Source organism: Bactrocera latifrons, unplaced genomic scaffold (assembly GCF_001853355.1).
Source record: "Bactrocera latifrons isolate USDA-ARS-PBARC rearing strain unplaced genomic scaffold, ASM185335v1 scaffold_0, whole genome shotgun sequence".
NCBI classification, from domain to species: domain Eukaryota; kingdom Metazoa; phylum Arthropoda; class Insecta; order Diptera; family Tephritidae; genus Bactrocera; species Bactrocera latifrons.
In genome coordinates this window covers 637,923-651,235 of record NW_017534406.1, presented here as the reverse complement: position 1 = coordinate 651,235, position 13,313 = coordinate 637,923, and the positions used below count along the sequence as shown (strand labels likewise).

Here is a 13,313-nt window from a genome sequence, read left to right as displayed (position 1 = left end):
TTCGAAGTATTTTCCAAAATTAATGTAATATTTCTGAAACATTTTTATAATTTTTTTTAATTTTAATAACATTTCTGGATCATTTTCGAAAAAATTTGAAAATTTTTGTGACAAACTTTTGAAARTTTTCGAAATATTATAAAAAATTGTAAACACTTCCGTAATTTCGTAGATACTTTAGAAATATTTTCTAAATGTTTTTACAATAATTTTAAATAATTTAGTTGATAAGTTTTGGAAATTATTTTTAAATGTTTTTTGTTTTTTTTTTTAATATTTTAGTAAATTTTTGGATATTTTTAAATAAATTTCCAAATGTTTTCAGAAAAAGTTTGAACAATTTATTTGACAAGATTTCGAAAATATTAAAGAAAATCTAAAGATTTTTTGAATAAATTCGAAAAATATTTATAAAATTGCTGAGAAATTTTCGAAATTTTTTGTAAACATTTTTGAAGCTTCCTAGGAACATTTGCGAAATCATTTTTAAATTTTTTTCTTTGATAAACACACTTTTCAAACAAATAGCTGGTAAGGGCGCATGCAAACAACAACATAAAAATATGTTGTACAAATAATAGACACTTAAAGGCGGCACTAGCGGAGGTTTTTATCTGGTATTTAGAGACTTTCGTGACAGGTTAAAGCAGTTCAATGGCTTAAATAAATTTTTTCAAGCATAATCTTTGCAAAAAGAAAATATGTGTAAAATTCTCAAGTAAATTTAGCCACTAATTTGTAAACTAGAAATGCATTTCATTTAAATTAATTTCATAAGCTAAATTATGTTTACTTTTTTATATGGAAATCGCAAGGCCACGCTTAACTGTAGACATTTATAAAACAAGAATTTAAATAAAAGAAAGAAAGAAGAATCATGAAATAAATATTTTTCTGCTCTCAAGTTTACAGCAAAGATTTACATTTTAAGAATTCATAAAATAAACATTTCATGCATTTTTAAAAGTACGCAATTTGGAGACCTACTTAAAGCTATAAAATAAATTCATTTTTTTTTTTTTTTTTTTTTAAATATACTTAGATTTATTGAAAAATTTTAACAGCCAATTTTATATTTTTACGTCAAATTTATCGACACTTGAACAAGGCAATTTATATATACATAAAATACATACATGCCAGCTATGCGCAAGACCGTTATGCCATAGCAAATAAATAAATTCGCACTTAGAAAACTTAAGTTAATCGCCTTACAAGTCCATACATATATATGCATGTACATATGTAAAAATTTACAATTTTCGCAAAATAAAAAATCAGAAATTTCAACAACTCTAAGCTTTCAATACTCTTGTACACACAAATGTACATACATATAATAATAAGCATAAATACATAAATATGTATATACATACTGGTACATAAATAACGGCAGATTGTCGCCTTATTTGCATACGATTGGAGAAATCGCAAAACTCACCTGCTTCAGCAATAAATCACTATTCGCCGAGAGACATGTCACCAAATATTTGGTTAAATTCAGAAATGAACCCAAAACTTCCAGCGTCAAGTGTTCGCGCGACGAACGCTGCAACATAAACGAGATGACTAGGAATCCACGATTCTGTATCATATGTTGTTGTACGGTTTGTGATGTTTCGACTAATTCACAAATGAAACCCAAAAGTTTGGAACTGCAAAAAGAAGTGTGAAAGCGTTGACAGGGGATGTATTAGAAAAGTTCTGATTGAGGTTACAGTTATAACAAAGTCTATTTCAATAAAAGTTAGAAGATCTTAATGAACTCTTATAATTTCTATTTCAATAAAATTTCCAAGTAAATTATTATATTCTTATATATTTGATCTGAATATAATACTCTATACTATTTCTTATTTTAATTTCATATTTTCAGCTTACTCACCATAACGTCGGATCGCGTTTTATATCGCTTATGCCCTCATGCGCCATATCCAGTTGCGAGAATAACGGAAACAGCACTTGAATGCCACCAATGGAATTTAATGTACAGTGTATTGAGTGTGTAACGACGGCTTTAACGTCCTGCAGAAATGGAATTTAAGAAGAAAGGATTACACAGATTTCGGTAAGTACAACATGATATGAATTTTTATATRCATACATACATACTAAATTAAATTTCTATAATATATAAAGAAAGAAAATGCATTAGGCGCTAAACTTGTTACAATATCAGATGAATATTTCAGAAATCAGTTTTATTTTCTTTGCAACATTTGGCAATACGCATGTCATACTTCGAACTTCAATCTGTAGCACATATGTATGTATGCGTATGTTAGCAAGAATATATGTAAATATGTGCCAGAATGTTTGGGTGTCGTCTTTACGGGAGACATTGTATGCGTATACAGTACATACCTACTCGTATGCTTTCAAATACATATATAAACGATCTATTGAAAGTAAGTGTTTGATATTTATAAAAGTCTCGATTTCTTTCCCATTAAAAATCAATAATTGAATACAAATTTTGTGCTAAGAAGCGAATAGGGCTATATGATATCAAATTCCTACACATATCCATGTGGACAGGCTCTTACAATATCAAAAGAATTGAAACACATGTGCTTATTTATACATATGTATATTTTTATCTACGCATATCATTATAATTATGGTAGAAACTCCCCTCTGCTTTTATAAAGTATGAAACGTCAAAATTGAAATCGCAGCTTGAATTTCATTTATTATCCGGAGATTAGGGAAAATTGTTAGAGTGACTGATATTTTTTATTTATTTTTGTCTTACATATTTTTTTCTTATATGCTTTTCTAGATATATCAGATTTACTCCCTGCTTTAGACCAATCGCTGAGTTAAATTCCAATGAAGGGCGTAGAAGGGAAGCAACTGCTTACAAAGCTTTAAAAACTGACAAAATTTATTCGAAGGCTGGTCTAGCGTTCTATCTTCTTCCGCATACAGCTCTTTATTCAACTAACATTTCTTAAGCTGGCAAAGTTCCTAGAGTTCCGTATTTCTTACCAGGCGCTATCATTTAGAGCTTGATTTATTTCTAATTTGCTTTAGCTCGATTAGCAAAGAAAGACAAAAAGTCTGAAAGCCTTCGTATGAAATCGAAAATACTAGATTGATGCAGAACTATCAAGAATCGCAGGTTGTTTTTGTTGGAACGGCAAGAACACATTTCAAAAATATTCTTGAAGAAACTTGTCGAAGTGAGATGAATGATTTTAAGCGTATAAAATTTGGGGATTTCTTCAGTTCAGAAACGTAGATCGAATGCGTTAGTTAGGCAGAATTGTTCTAAGAATAGATACTTCTTATTATGCTCTGTGACATGATGTAAGGTTTCATTCTAAGGTCTTTAAGAACTGTTAAAATTTTATGAAGATATAGTGAAATCAATCAAAACAAGTTTTCTAACATATAGAGAGAACTGAATACCGGTTTTACAAACAATCATGCAATAACCGAAATGAGGGAAAGAAACCGCGGAGACTCGGAGAAAGGACTTTAAGCCGACTTGAAGCCGAAAGATATCATCGTAAATCATATATTCTAGATTTGTCCACTATATCAAACCACTGTCAAACAAATTTACGATCGGAAACAAGTCTTTGTATTGGAAAATTTTTTATTTGAAGTGATATCTTCACAAAATTTGCCATGGAATATTTGCTAACATAACACTACCGTATTCCAAACAAGTTTTTTAATCGGATTACTATAGCAGATAGCTGCCATACAAGCTGAACGATCAAATGTATGGAAAACTTTTACATTTGTTGGGTTATCTTCATGAAATTTCGCACGAATATGTCTCAGAGATATTGTTATAATAGCCGAACATATTTTGCATATCGGTCCACTATAACATATCGCTGCTGTACAAATTAACCGATCGATAAAGTTTTTGTTGTTAGACATCTTAATTTTTGAAAAGAAGTTATTTTCGCTGCAGACAAAGTTAGCGTTATTTCTGGTGTTCCTTTCGTTCGGCGTAAATTTTCTAAACTACTTATTATATAGAATAGTCTTATATACGTGAATGGCATATACATATATAAATAACATAAAAATAGCATTGTTTTTGGCATTTTGCTCGACTCACCTGTAACATAAGTGCATGCGGTGTATGTACAAAGTATGAAACATTCCCTTTCGGTGCGGATTGTAGACACAGCTGGCCATCGGTTGCCACTGGATTGTACATGAAGACGATGGCGTTTGACAATTTGCCATCATAAAGTACCTGCAGCGCCAATATATGCATGTAGACGTGTGTATGTGTGTGTTTCGTTACGTTGTACACATAAGCGCATAAGAGGGTTGCCACAGCGTTGCGAAAATAATTGAAAATAATTTGAGAAAGGAAGAAATTAGTAAAAAATTTGATAGAAATATGTGTGCTTATGTTGCATGTATGTATATACACAAATGTTTTTACACATGTACATATGTATGTATGTATGTATGTAAGTAAGTAAATATGCGTTTTTGCGGTAGAAGGACACAAATCGTTGGACGTTTAGGCGGAAAAATGACGGTGCGCTTGCGAATTGGTGCGGCTCAGCTCGATTTGCTGCTCAATTTTGTTTTAGTTTTTTGTTTTCTTTCTGTTTACTGTTATTATTATTAGTTTTTGTTTTTGTTGTTTTGACACTGCTGTACAGTTGCATTGATTATGTGTGTTGTCACTTAACATTTACTTTGCTGAGGAAAACACATTTGATATCGTTTGGTAATTAAAAAACAAAAAAACAAAAATAACAAAATCAAATGAGAATAACTATAAAAGAATTGAATGAAATAACTGTGTACACATAATAAATTAAGGCTGCTGGCGTGGTGAAAAGCTTACTATTTGCGAAGAAAGCACAAATTGCAAAAACAAAATTTCATTTTATTACAAGTGCGTGTGTAACGGTAAATAATTGAAATTTACACTACATAAACAATTTAATGTCAAATTATGAACTGCGCTATCATAACTTTCACGCAGTTATAATAAAATATGCAACAAAAAATTACGAAAAAAATTTTACTGACTCTTGCGTTGGCCGTACAATAACAATAATAATAAAATTTTACACATTCACGCCACCTTCAGCGAGCGGGTGGCTTTTATGACTATATTTTGCATAGAAAAAATTTGCCAGTAAATATGTCATTAATGTCAGCAGGCGTTGTCGTATGCATACAAAATTATTTAAAAATTGTTTACGCTTTTTTGGCAACGCGCTGTGTGCACTGGGTCTCAATTGAAGACAATTATTTGTCAACTGAAAAATAAATTCCTCACTGCCATATACATATATATATCATACATTTTTTTCGGACTTCATAAAATAATATAGCATAAATAAATTTCAAGAAAAAAAATAATAATGAAAATAAAAGTGAAATGGCTTTTCCTGTTAAATGTAAACTATTTGAGGAATTTAAAAATATGTACCTGCTGTGTATCACAACAAAAATTATTTCGCTATTTACAGAAACTTCATATAAGCAAATATTCTCTAATACGGCTAAAAATATCTTCCGAGCTGGTGCATGGATTAGACCTTTCTCTACCAAACATTAACTGCACAAATCGTGAATATTATGTACAATTTCTTGACATTTCAGGCCTATAAAAAATGTATAACGATTTGATCTATCTTGTCGACGAGTACTCATTAAAACCACGTAGGAAAATGCGTTTAAGAATAAACTGTCAGAGCTGATTAATAAGCAGTTTATAGCTTTATCGATATATTGAGAAATTAACTTCTATTTCACACTAAGCGCGCTTCATAAACACCAGAATGGGAACACACAATGTACCAGACTGAAACACACAATTTTTTTAAAGCAAATTTGCAAAAAAGTTTCCAGCAAGAACTCCTTATTGACCGTACGTCCTTCTGTGACAAATTAGTGATGCACCAAATCACGAATATCGTAAAAACCGTCGAGCAACATCTCGATTTTTGAGCGATTTTGGCGCGTTTTTTTGGTTTCGTCTACTTGTTTCTCCATTTCGATGATTGTTGACTTGGTTGGCTATCAAACTCATAAAGCCATGTCTCATCGGTAGTTACAATGCTCTCCAAGAGTGTGGGATCCGAATTCGCAAGCTATAACACTTTATTTATATATCCAGATACTCTCTTGCGCGAATTCAACTCGGTAACGTTGCTGTTGCTTTTACTTGTTTTTTGACAAGAGGGCAGATCAAGTAGAGGAACGGTGAATCGAAGATAGCTTTGTTAAAATAATATAAATTAGATGATTCTGGAATATGGTGTAAAATTACTCTGGCACACTTACACTCAGAGTAAGGGGCGCGAGTTTTACTCTGAGTAAATATTCGGCGAAGACCTCATTTACAAGTATGATGTCTGTTCAATTCCCTGACTATCTATTGTCATTGATAATATTTAATAATAAAAAATTGGTTAATATTTAAAAAATCCAACCGTAAGGCTAGAAAAAGGATTAAACGAAAGGATAAACGAAGGATCCGATAGAAAATGCAAAGTTCTTGAAATGTTTTTTTTTTGTTTTTTTTTTTTTTTGAAACTACATTATATTCCTTGATTGTTAAAAATATCGCAATTGAGGCCTATATTTTGACCAAATTACCTTTGGAACTTAATTTAAATACTTCAAATTAATTTCTATAAATATCTTATGTATTTTTTATAAATGTTAGAGTAAAATATGTAAGCTGTGATTACCAAACTTGAATGGAAGGCCCCAATACACCGAAGTTTCGAACTCATTTATGCATTTACTCGAATATAACAGCTCTAGACAAAACCAGGTCGCATTTCTACTTCTATTTTTAATGAAATGATGATTTTGATGATATATGAATTATGAATATGGGTCTGAGAAAATTTGAAGTGACTTTAAATGGTTGATGGCTATGAGCTTATGAGAAATTTTCTTGATGCAGAAATATGCTCGAGTGCTTGCCAATAACTGCCTAGTAGTAATTGGAAATATAGTTGTCTGCTTGCCGCGTTAGGGATGAAAATATGGTATGTAGAGTGATAGCAGTTTTTCTATGGTGGAACCTAATTTTCGAACATAACCTAAAAGTTAAAATGTTTGTATTTATACATATAAAGGATTTTCTGATATAACGATAAATATAAGAGAGTGTCTATTTGAATATGGAAAAAATAGCTTTAATAATATTTAAGTTTTTTGGGGTTATCTTTCAGTAGTTTCGACTGTAGTTGGCCAGTAAACGATTTTACACTGATAAAAAATTGTACATGTATGCACACAAAAATAATACTTCATGCAGTTGATGCCATGCATGTCATAAGCTGCCAATAAAGCTGACTGCTTGTTGCGCTTACTATTTTGTTTTAAAACACTCGAAAATGAACGCAGCAGCCACTTGCCATACAAGTAAATACATATATATAAGTATAAGCATACATACGCATGTTTACGATATGTACACGGGTAATCGATAAGCCGCTTTCTTCAAATTCTGCTGCTGCTATTGAAGTTCCTCATCATTTCACGCTGGACTAAGTATAATGCTTGCAGTAAGCCCCAGCTAGCATTATTAGACCAGAAATAGCTGCAGCCGGAACAAAGCACGGCAAATTATGAGGCAAAACAACGGTACAGCGCCGGCAATAAGTGGCAGGCAGAGTCTGTGGCAATGTGCTGAAAGTGAAAAAGCTGCAAAGCACTCAAGTGCTTAATTGCTTTCGAGTGCATAATCGATGCAAGAGCATGTTAATTGTATTCATATTAATACACAAATCCCTAAACGGTAAGGTGGACACATATACATGTAATTGTGTGTGTGACCATGTATTTATGTATATTGCAAATACAAAATGCACATTAATAATTGCCAGCTTAACTGCTTAATATGGAATGTTGAGCTGAAAAATGCTTCGAATTCTATAGAGAAATTGTTGAGAATATTAAAAAAAATTGCAAATACAATGAAATTGCACAAAAACAACAAAAAAGCGCTGCTGAAACGAAAATAGAGCCGTAGCGTGTTCTACACTACATTCGCATTAAATTAATTTCACCCCGAAAGTTACTAAAAACTAAAGTTTCGCACTCACAGCGCACACTGCGCCTATGCCCCCTGAAGTATGCTAACAATTTCCGCTGAAATGCCACTGAATACAGCTATGCAGACACAGTGGCACGCCTACAAGACGCTCCAGGTAGGCGCGCAGGTCTCAAAGGCCAAGTGAAGGACGTAACTTTTTGCAGTTGCTGTTGCAGGCAAAGCTTGCAACGCGTGGCGCATTCAAGTGGCAGCACAACACACGCGGGAGTTAAGGCCTTGGCGCTTGCGTCAGTGTAATACAAATACGTTTACAATGCTCAAGTGAATTACTCAATATTTCAGCTATACATATGTGTTAGTGCATGTGTGTGTGTTTGCGATTGAGCGGCATGATGATGTGGAAAAGCGGCAGTACGCTGCGCTGCGCCGCCTTGCAACTCAATTAATTGCGAGCGCGTGAATTTCATGCTCTAATAATTTCAATAATTGAAAGAAGTGTGAGTGGAATATCGCATCCATGTGTTTGTATTTGCGCTTGCAGACACATGCAGCAGGCACACGTGTGCGCTTGGAGGCGCCCATTTGCACTTGAGCTGCTGCGAAGCATTGAAAAAGTCGATTTCTCACATTGAAAGTTATTTGTTGCAATAAGCGTTTGCTTAGAGTTTTGCACACGATTTTGCTTTTACACAACATTTGCACACATTTTCTCTTTATGCCGCTTGCCTTCTTTCTATGCATCTGTTCATTCATGTTGCTTCAGGGATACGGTTATGTTAAACTTTTAATTGCTTCGCCTCTTGAGGTGCATGCATGATTTTTGCAAAGCTTTTCGTTTGCCTTGCAACTGCAACAACAATGTGGTGGGTGTAAAGAAATTGTCTGTGAAAATGAAATTCACTGGCGGGGTTTGCATTTCAGAACTTTTTGCTTAGATCCGTAGTTCTCACTTTTAAAGTTTGATTTCAAAAAAAAAATAATTTTTCTTCTAGAACATGTTTAGTACTATTTTCAAGTTAACTTTTCGTATTTGCCGTTTTTGTTTCAATGTAAAGCATAATTTTTCGTTTTAGATCTTTTAAGTAAGGAACATTTTTCGAATTAATTTCATTTAAAACTTGAAATCTAGATTTGTTAAATTTCCTTCCTACCTTTCTTAACATGTTCGTTTAAAAAGTGGTTTTATAAATACAAAATAAGTAGAATATTAAATACAACCCTGTCAATATTAAAGCGATAGAACCTAGGAGTGCGCTATTGCCGTTATTAAACAGAGTCGGGAATAAGTTTTTAATAAGTCTATCTACTCTATCTAGCCATTGCTCTTAACTATTGGAGCTGTACCCTTCCATTCTATGAAGATTTTACGGCAGGATCTGGGTTTTTGGGCTGTCAAAGTGCCATCTCGAGTTGGCTTAAGATGACCGTCAAGTGCGTAGACCGTACAGTAAAAGGACTCAAAACGAGAGGGTTACCAAACCCGATTTTCGTAACAGAACTGTGTTCAGCGATGAAACTCACTTTTGGTGGAATGTGTACGTTAACCGTTAACCGGTAAGGCGCCTATCGGCCAAAAAACGTTGCGCAAGGGCGGCATTCACCGTCCGCGCGGTATCCTTGAGATACTGAAAGCTTGCTTTACATTACAGGCAGCATGCAAGAGATAACGAAATAAGATACAATTCCTGGCTGCCGACTACAGTCGACGTTCGCACCGAAATGGTTAATTAACAAAATTGTCGAATTTGGTGTGAGGCTCAATTATAGCCTCAAATAGTCATTGTTTTGTGTGCTTTATGGACAGAGGGAGACGCTGGTCCTTATTTCTCCAAAAATGTAGCCGGTCATAGTATTGCAGTGGGGATTATTTTACAGTCATGATTAATGATTCTTTCTTGTCTAAATTGAACTGATTGATTTGTATGACCATTGATTCCATAAAAACGGCGCTACATGGCATACGAGACAAACAATTTATTGAAGGATATTTTTGGTGAGATCGTTATGTGAAGTTGCTTGTCTTCGTAGAAGAGTCCGAGACGATGAACACCCCGAAAGAGAATATTTAGCGCGTTATTTCTGAAATACGTCCGCAATTGCTACAGAAAGTATTCAAAAATAGGGTCCTTAGGCTGATCTATTCAACCCTGCCGCGACGGTTACTTACCCGGAGTCATTTTCGTATTAAAATATAATGCCGTACCTGTATCATTGCAACAAAAAAATTAATTCTTGTCTTCGGTCGGCTAAACCACACACTTTACACAACTTACTTCTCTTATAACAATTTTAAATTTCATCTGTGTCCCTCACTTTCCAGTATAAAAATTATGCAGCAACGATGTATGAGACAAAACTATGCACAAATACAGCCTTTGAAGTGTGCCAGATTATGACGAAATATCGTCTAAATCGGACCAAAGGTGTTCAAAGTCCCAGTTACCGAATATATGGACCAAAGTTCCTATTACTTTTATCAGTTTATTTTAATTGAATCTGTGCGATATATTATAAAAACCCAGAAAGAAATATTTTCTGATAATAATAAGCGAGTGTACTAAATATTGGTTTCGAAACAATAATTCGTTGGGTTCTCATATACTTAATAGAAATACTTTCGAACTTCTCACAGACGTTTTACCGCGAATATCGATCAATATGTCCGTTATCTTAATGAAATTGAAAGAACGTGTTTTTCTATAGAAAATATATCTTTGTGCATAAAATGACTAAAATATTGCGAAAACTTGCTCGAGCCGCTAAATATTTAATATTAGGACTTAAAAACAGCGGGTTGACTTTATGCCACTGAAAAAAACCGAGAGAGCATATGTTTCTAATATTAATATATGGTATACGATAATATATAAAAAAGGGGAAAATTTGCTCCTATCTATCATATATACACCTAATAGAGGAATAAAACGTTTTCACAATGGATGCTGAATTCTTTCCCAACAATGTCAACATTTTTTTCCCAATTGTTTTTCTCAATCCTGAAGGTATTTCCGGCCTTGTTTTTTCAAAGTTGCAAGCGTATGAAATGTTCGTCCTTCAATTTACAATGATCTGCCTTTCTAAGGGAGAAACCTTAAACTCCTCGCTTAAGACGAGGGACTCACGTAAAAGATGAATTTAGAAGACAAAATAAGACGAGTTCCATCAGATATAAGTAGCAACGAACGTAATTGAATGAATTAAGATTGATTGCAAATAATTCATACTGTTAGACTTTGATAAAAGTGTTGAGGAGCTTCAAATTAAAATTTAAAATAAATTTTGTAGTAAAACTTTGAATAAATCTTGGAAATAAGCACATTGTAAGCTGCTTAAAAGTTGATTTGATATTTAAAAGCTTTTATCGGCTGCTTGCACTTTATACACCTCAGAGCAATTTGAGCTAATCAAAAATGGAATGAAATGTTTTTTACTTTACAAAGCATTGGAAAAGTGGTAATAAAAAACAAATATTGAAATTAACAAATAAATACTATACAATTACAATTTTTTCATAATTTTTTTTTTTTTTTTTTTTTTTTTTTTTTTTTTTTTTTTTTTTTTTTTTTTTTTTTTTTTTTTTTTTAAGCGAAAGCATTGTGTGGAATTCGAGTTGAAAAAAAAAAGATTTTAATTTACAAACTGAAAATCCTGAACAAACAACTCATTATCGATCTTTAAATTCTAAAAATAATCTTTAAAACTTTACAACAGGCAACTCAATCGAATATTTAAGCGCAAACTCAAAAATTTTAACTTTAAAGCTACACAAACACACCAGACTGTGCTGTACAAATCGACAGTTTCCTAATAAGCGTTTGCGAAAAATAAAACAGTGAACTTTTTTTGCGAAGAAAAACTCACATATATACAGAACATAAGAAATGAATATGTAAGAAAAGAAGAATGTAAAAATATAAAATGCTTACAGCTTTAAGCTGAGTAATTTCTTCGGTCTGACTGGTGTATCCTCTCAAAAGCTCCAAACCGGAGGCGGAAGTCGACGAAATGCGACGCAATTGCTCTACAAAAAAGAAAAAGATCACATGCAATAAAAAAAAAAAATCCAAAAAATTATGTAAATAAAAAGAAAGAAAATGTCATAAAATTAAGTAGAAATCACTATGCACAAACAAAGAATGGAAAATAAGGCAACAATAAAAGTATAAACAAATAAATTGAAACAAATAAATACCAAAGGATGTATTTCCGGTTGGCAAATGACACAAAGGATCTGTGATGATTTTGTTGTTGTCACTAGCGCCCGCAGCGCCGCCAAATTGATTGTTGTTTGCATTCGCCGCTGTATTATTTCCGCCAGCGCTGTTGGAGTTCGCCRCCGCCGCCGTCGGCTGTGCGGCGCCTGTGCTGGCCGTGGCCGTTGCGCCACCGGATGTCTGATCGACAACCACGACACCGCTCAGCGCATTGAGCACCGCATTGGCCGAGGCGTTGCGTGCTGAGAGCACAGCACGCACTTTCGCAAAGGCCGCACTCAAATCGAGCTTCTCATCGGCCCAGTCGATGGCTTGCGCCTCTTGTTCAGCGAGCAGCACCGTCGTCGATATATTGTTATTGTTGCTGTTGTTGTTGTTGTTCTGACTCACCCGTTTGTGATTGTCCGGCAGGTTCAGATAGCACTCGTTGTCGAAGCGGAATTGTGACTGTGTGTGCGTTGCGTTGTTGATGGAATTTCGAAATGCGAAATAGAAATTTCGAAGATGAGAAATTTTCAAATTTTATTAGCATTATGTCAGCAATTAGTATAATTTTTTTGTGTGTTTTATAGTTCGTACAATTTAGAAATTAAAATATTTTTGTGGAAATTTTAATTTAAATTTTTTTTGTACAATTTATACAGTTAGCAGTACACATTTTAGCGTTGTTATTATATTTGCGTTTTGTTTTTTGTTAGTAATTTTTTTTTTGTGTGGGCATGTGCAGGTGAAGCATGTTGAGCGAGTAAGTGTAGCGCGTAAAGAGAAGAAGAAAAAAAACAAAGTGACATTGGTGAGTTTATTTTGCTTTGTAGTTGTGTTGTCGTTTATATAAATTTGCAATAAAACTGAGAATAATAAAGATTACCGACCAAATACTAAGCGTAAGAGCCCAGTGTAGTTAAAAAGATATTATTTCTTAGTTTTGTTTATTTTTTTTTTAATTTTGATCTAAATTTTTTATTTGAATAATTTTTTATTTACCTAAAAATTTTAGTACGATTTTTTTTTGTAACATTTTAAAAGGAAAAAGATTTTGAGTTATGAAATATTTTTTTTCTTTTTTCATTATAGGTACTGAAAGCTAT

The 13,313-nt window shown here is 33.2% G+C and overlaps 1 protein-coding gene across 1 annotated transcript in view; it reads right to left on the bottom strand.

Moving 5' to 3' along the window:
* The window catches only part of LOC108969826 (neurobeachin), a gene marked incomplete in the record, with an annotated part of 552,891 nt that overhangs the window by 55,848 nt on the left and 483,730 nt on the right, over positions 1-13,313 (bottom strand). Inside the window, 5 exon segments of the mRNA XM_018934817.1 lie at positions 1,442-1,655; positions 1,886-2,025; positions 4,082-4,222; positions 11,938-12,032; positions 12,204-12,672. Coding sequence (XP_018790362.1) covers positions 1,442-1,655; positions 1,886-2,025; positions 4,082-4,222; positions 11,938-12,032; positions 12,204-12,672 — 1,059 coding nt within the window.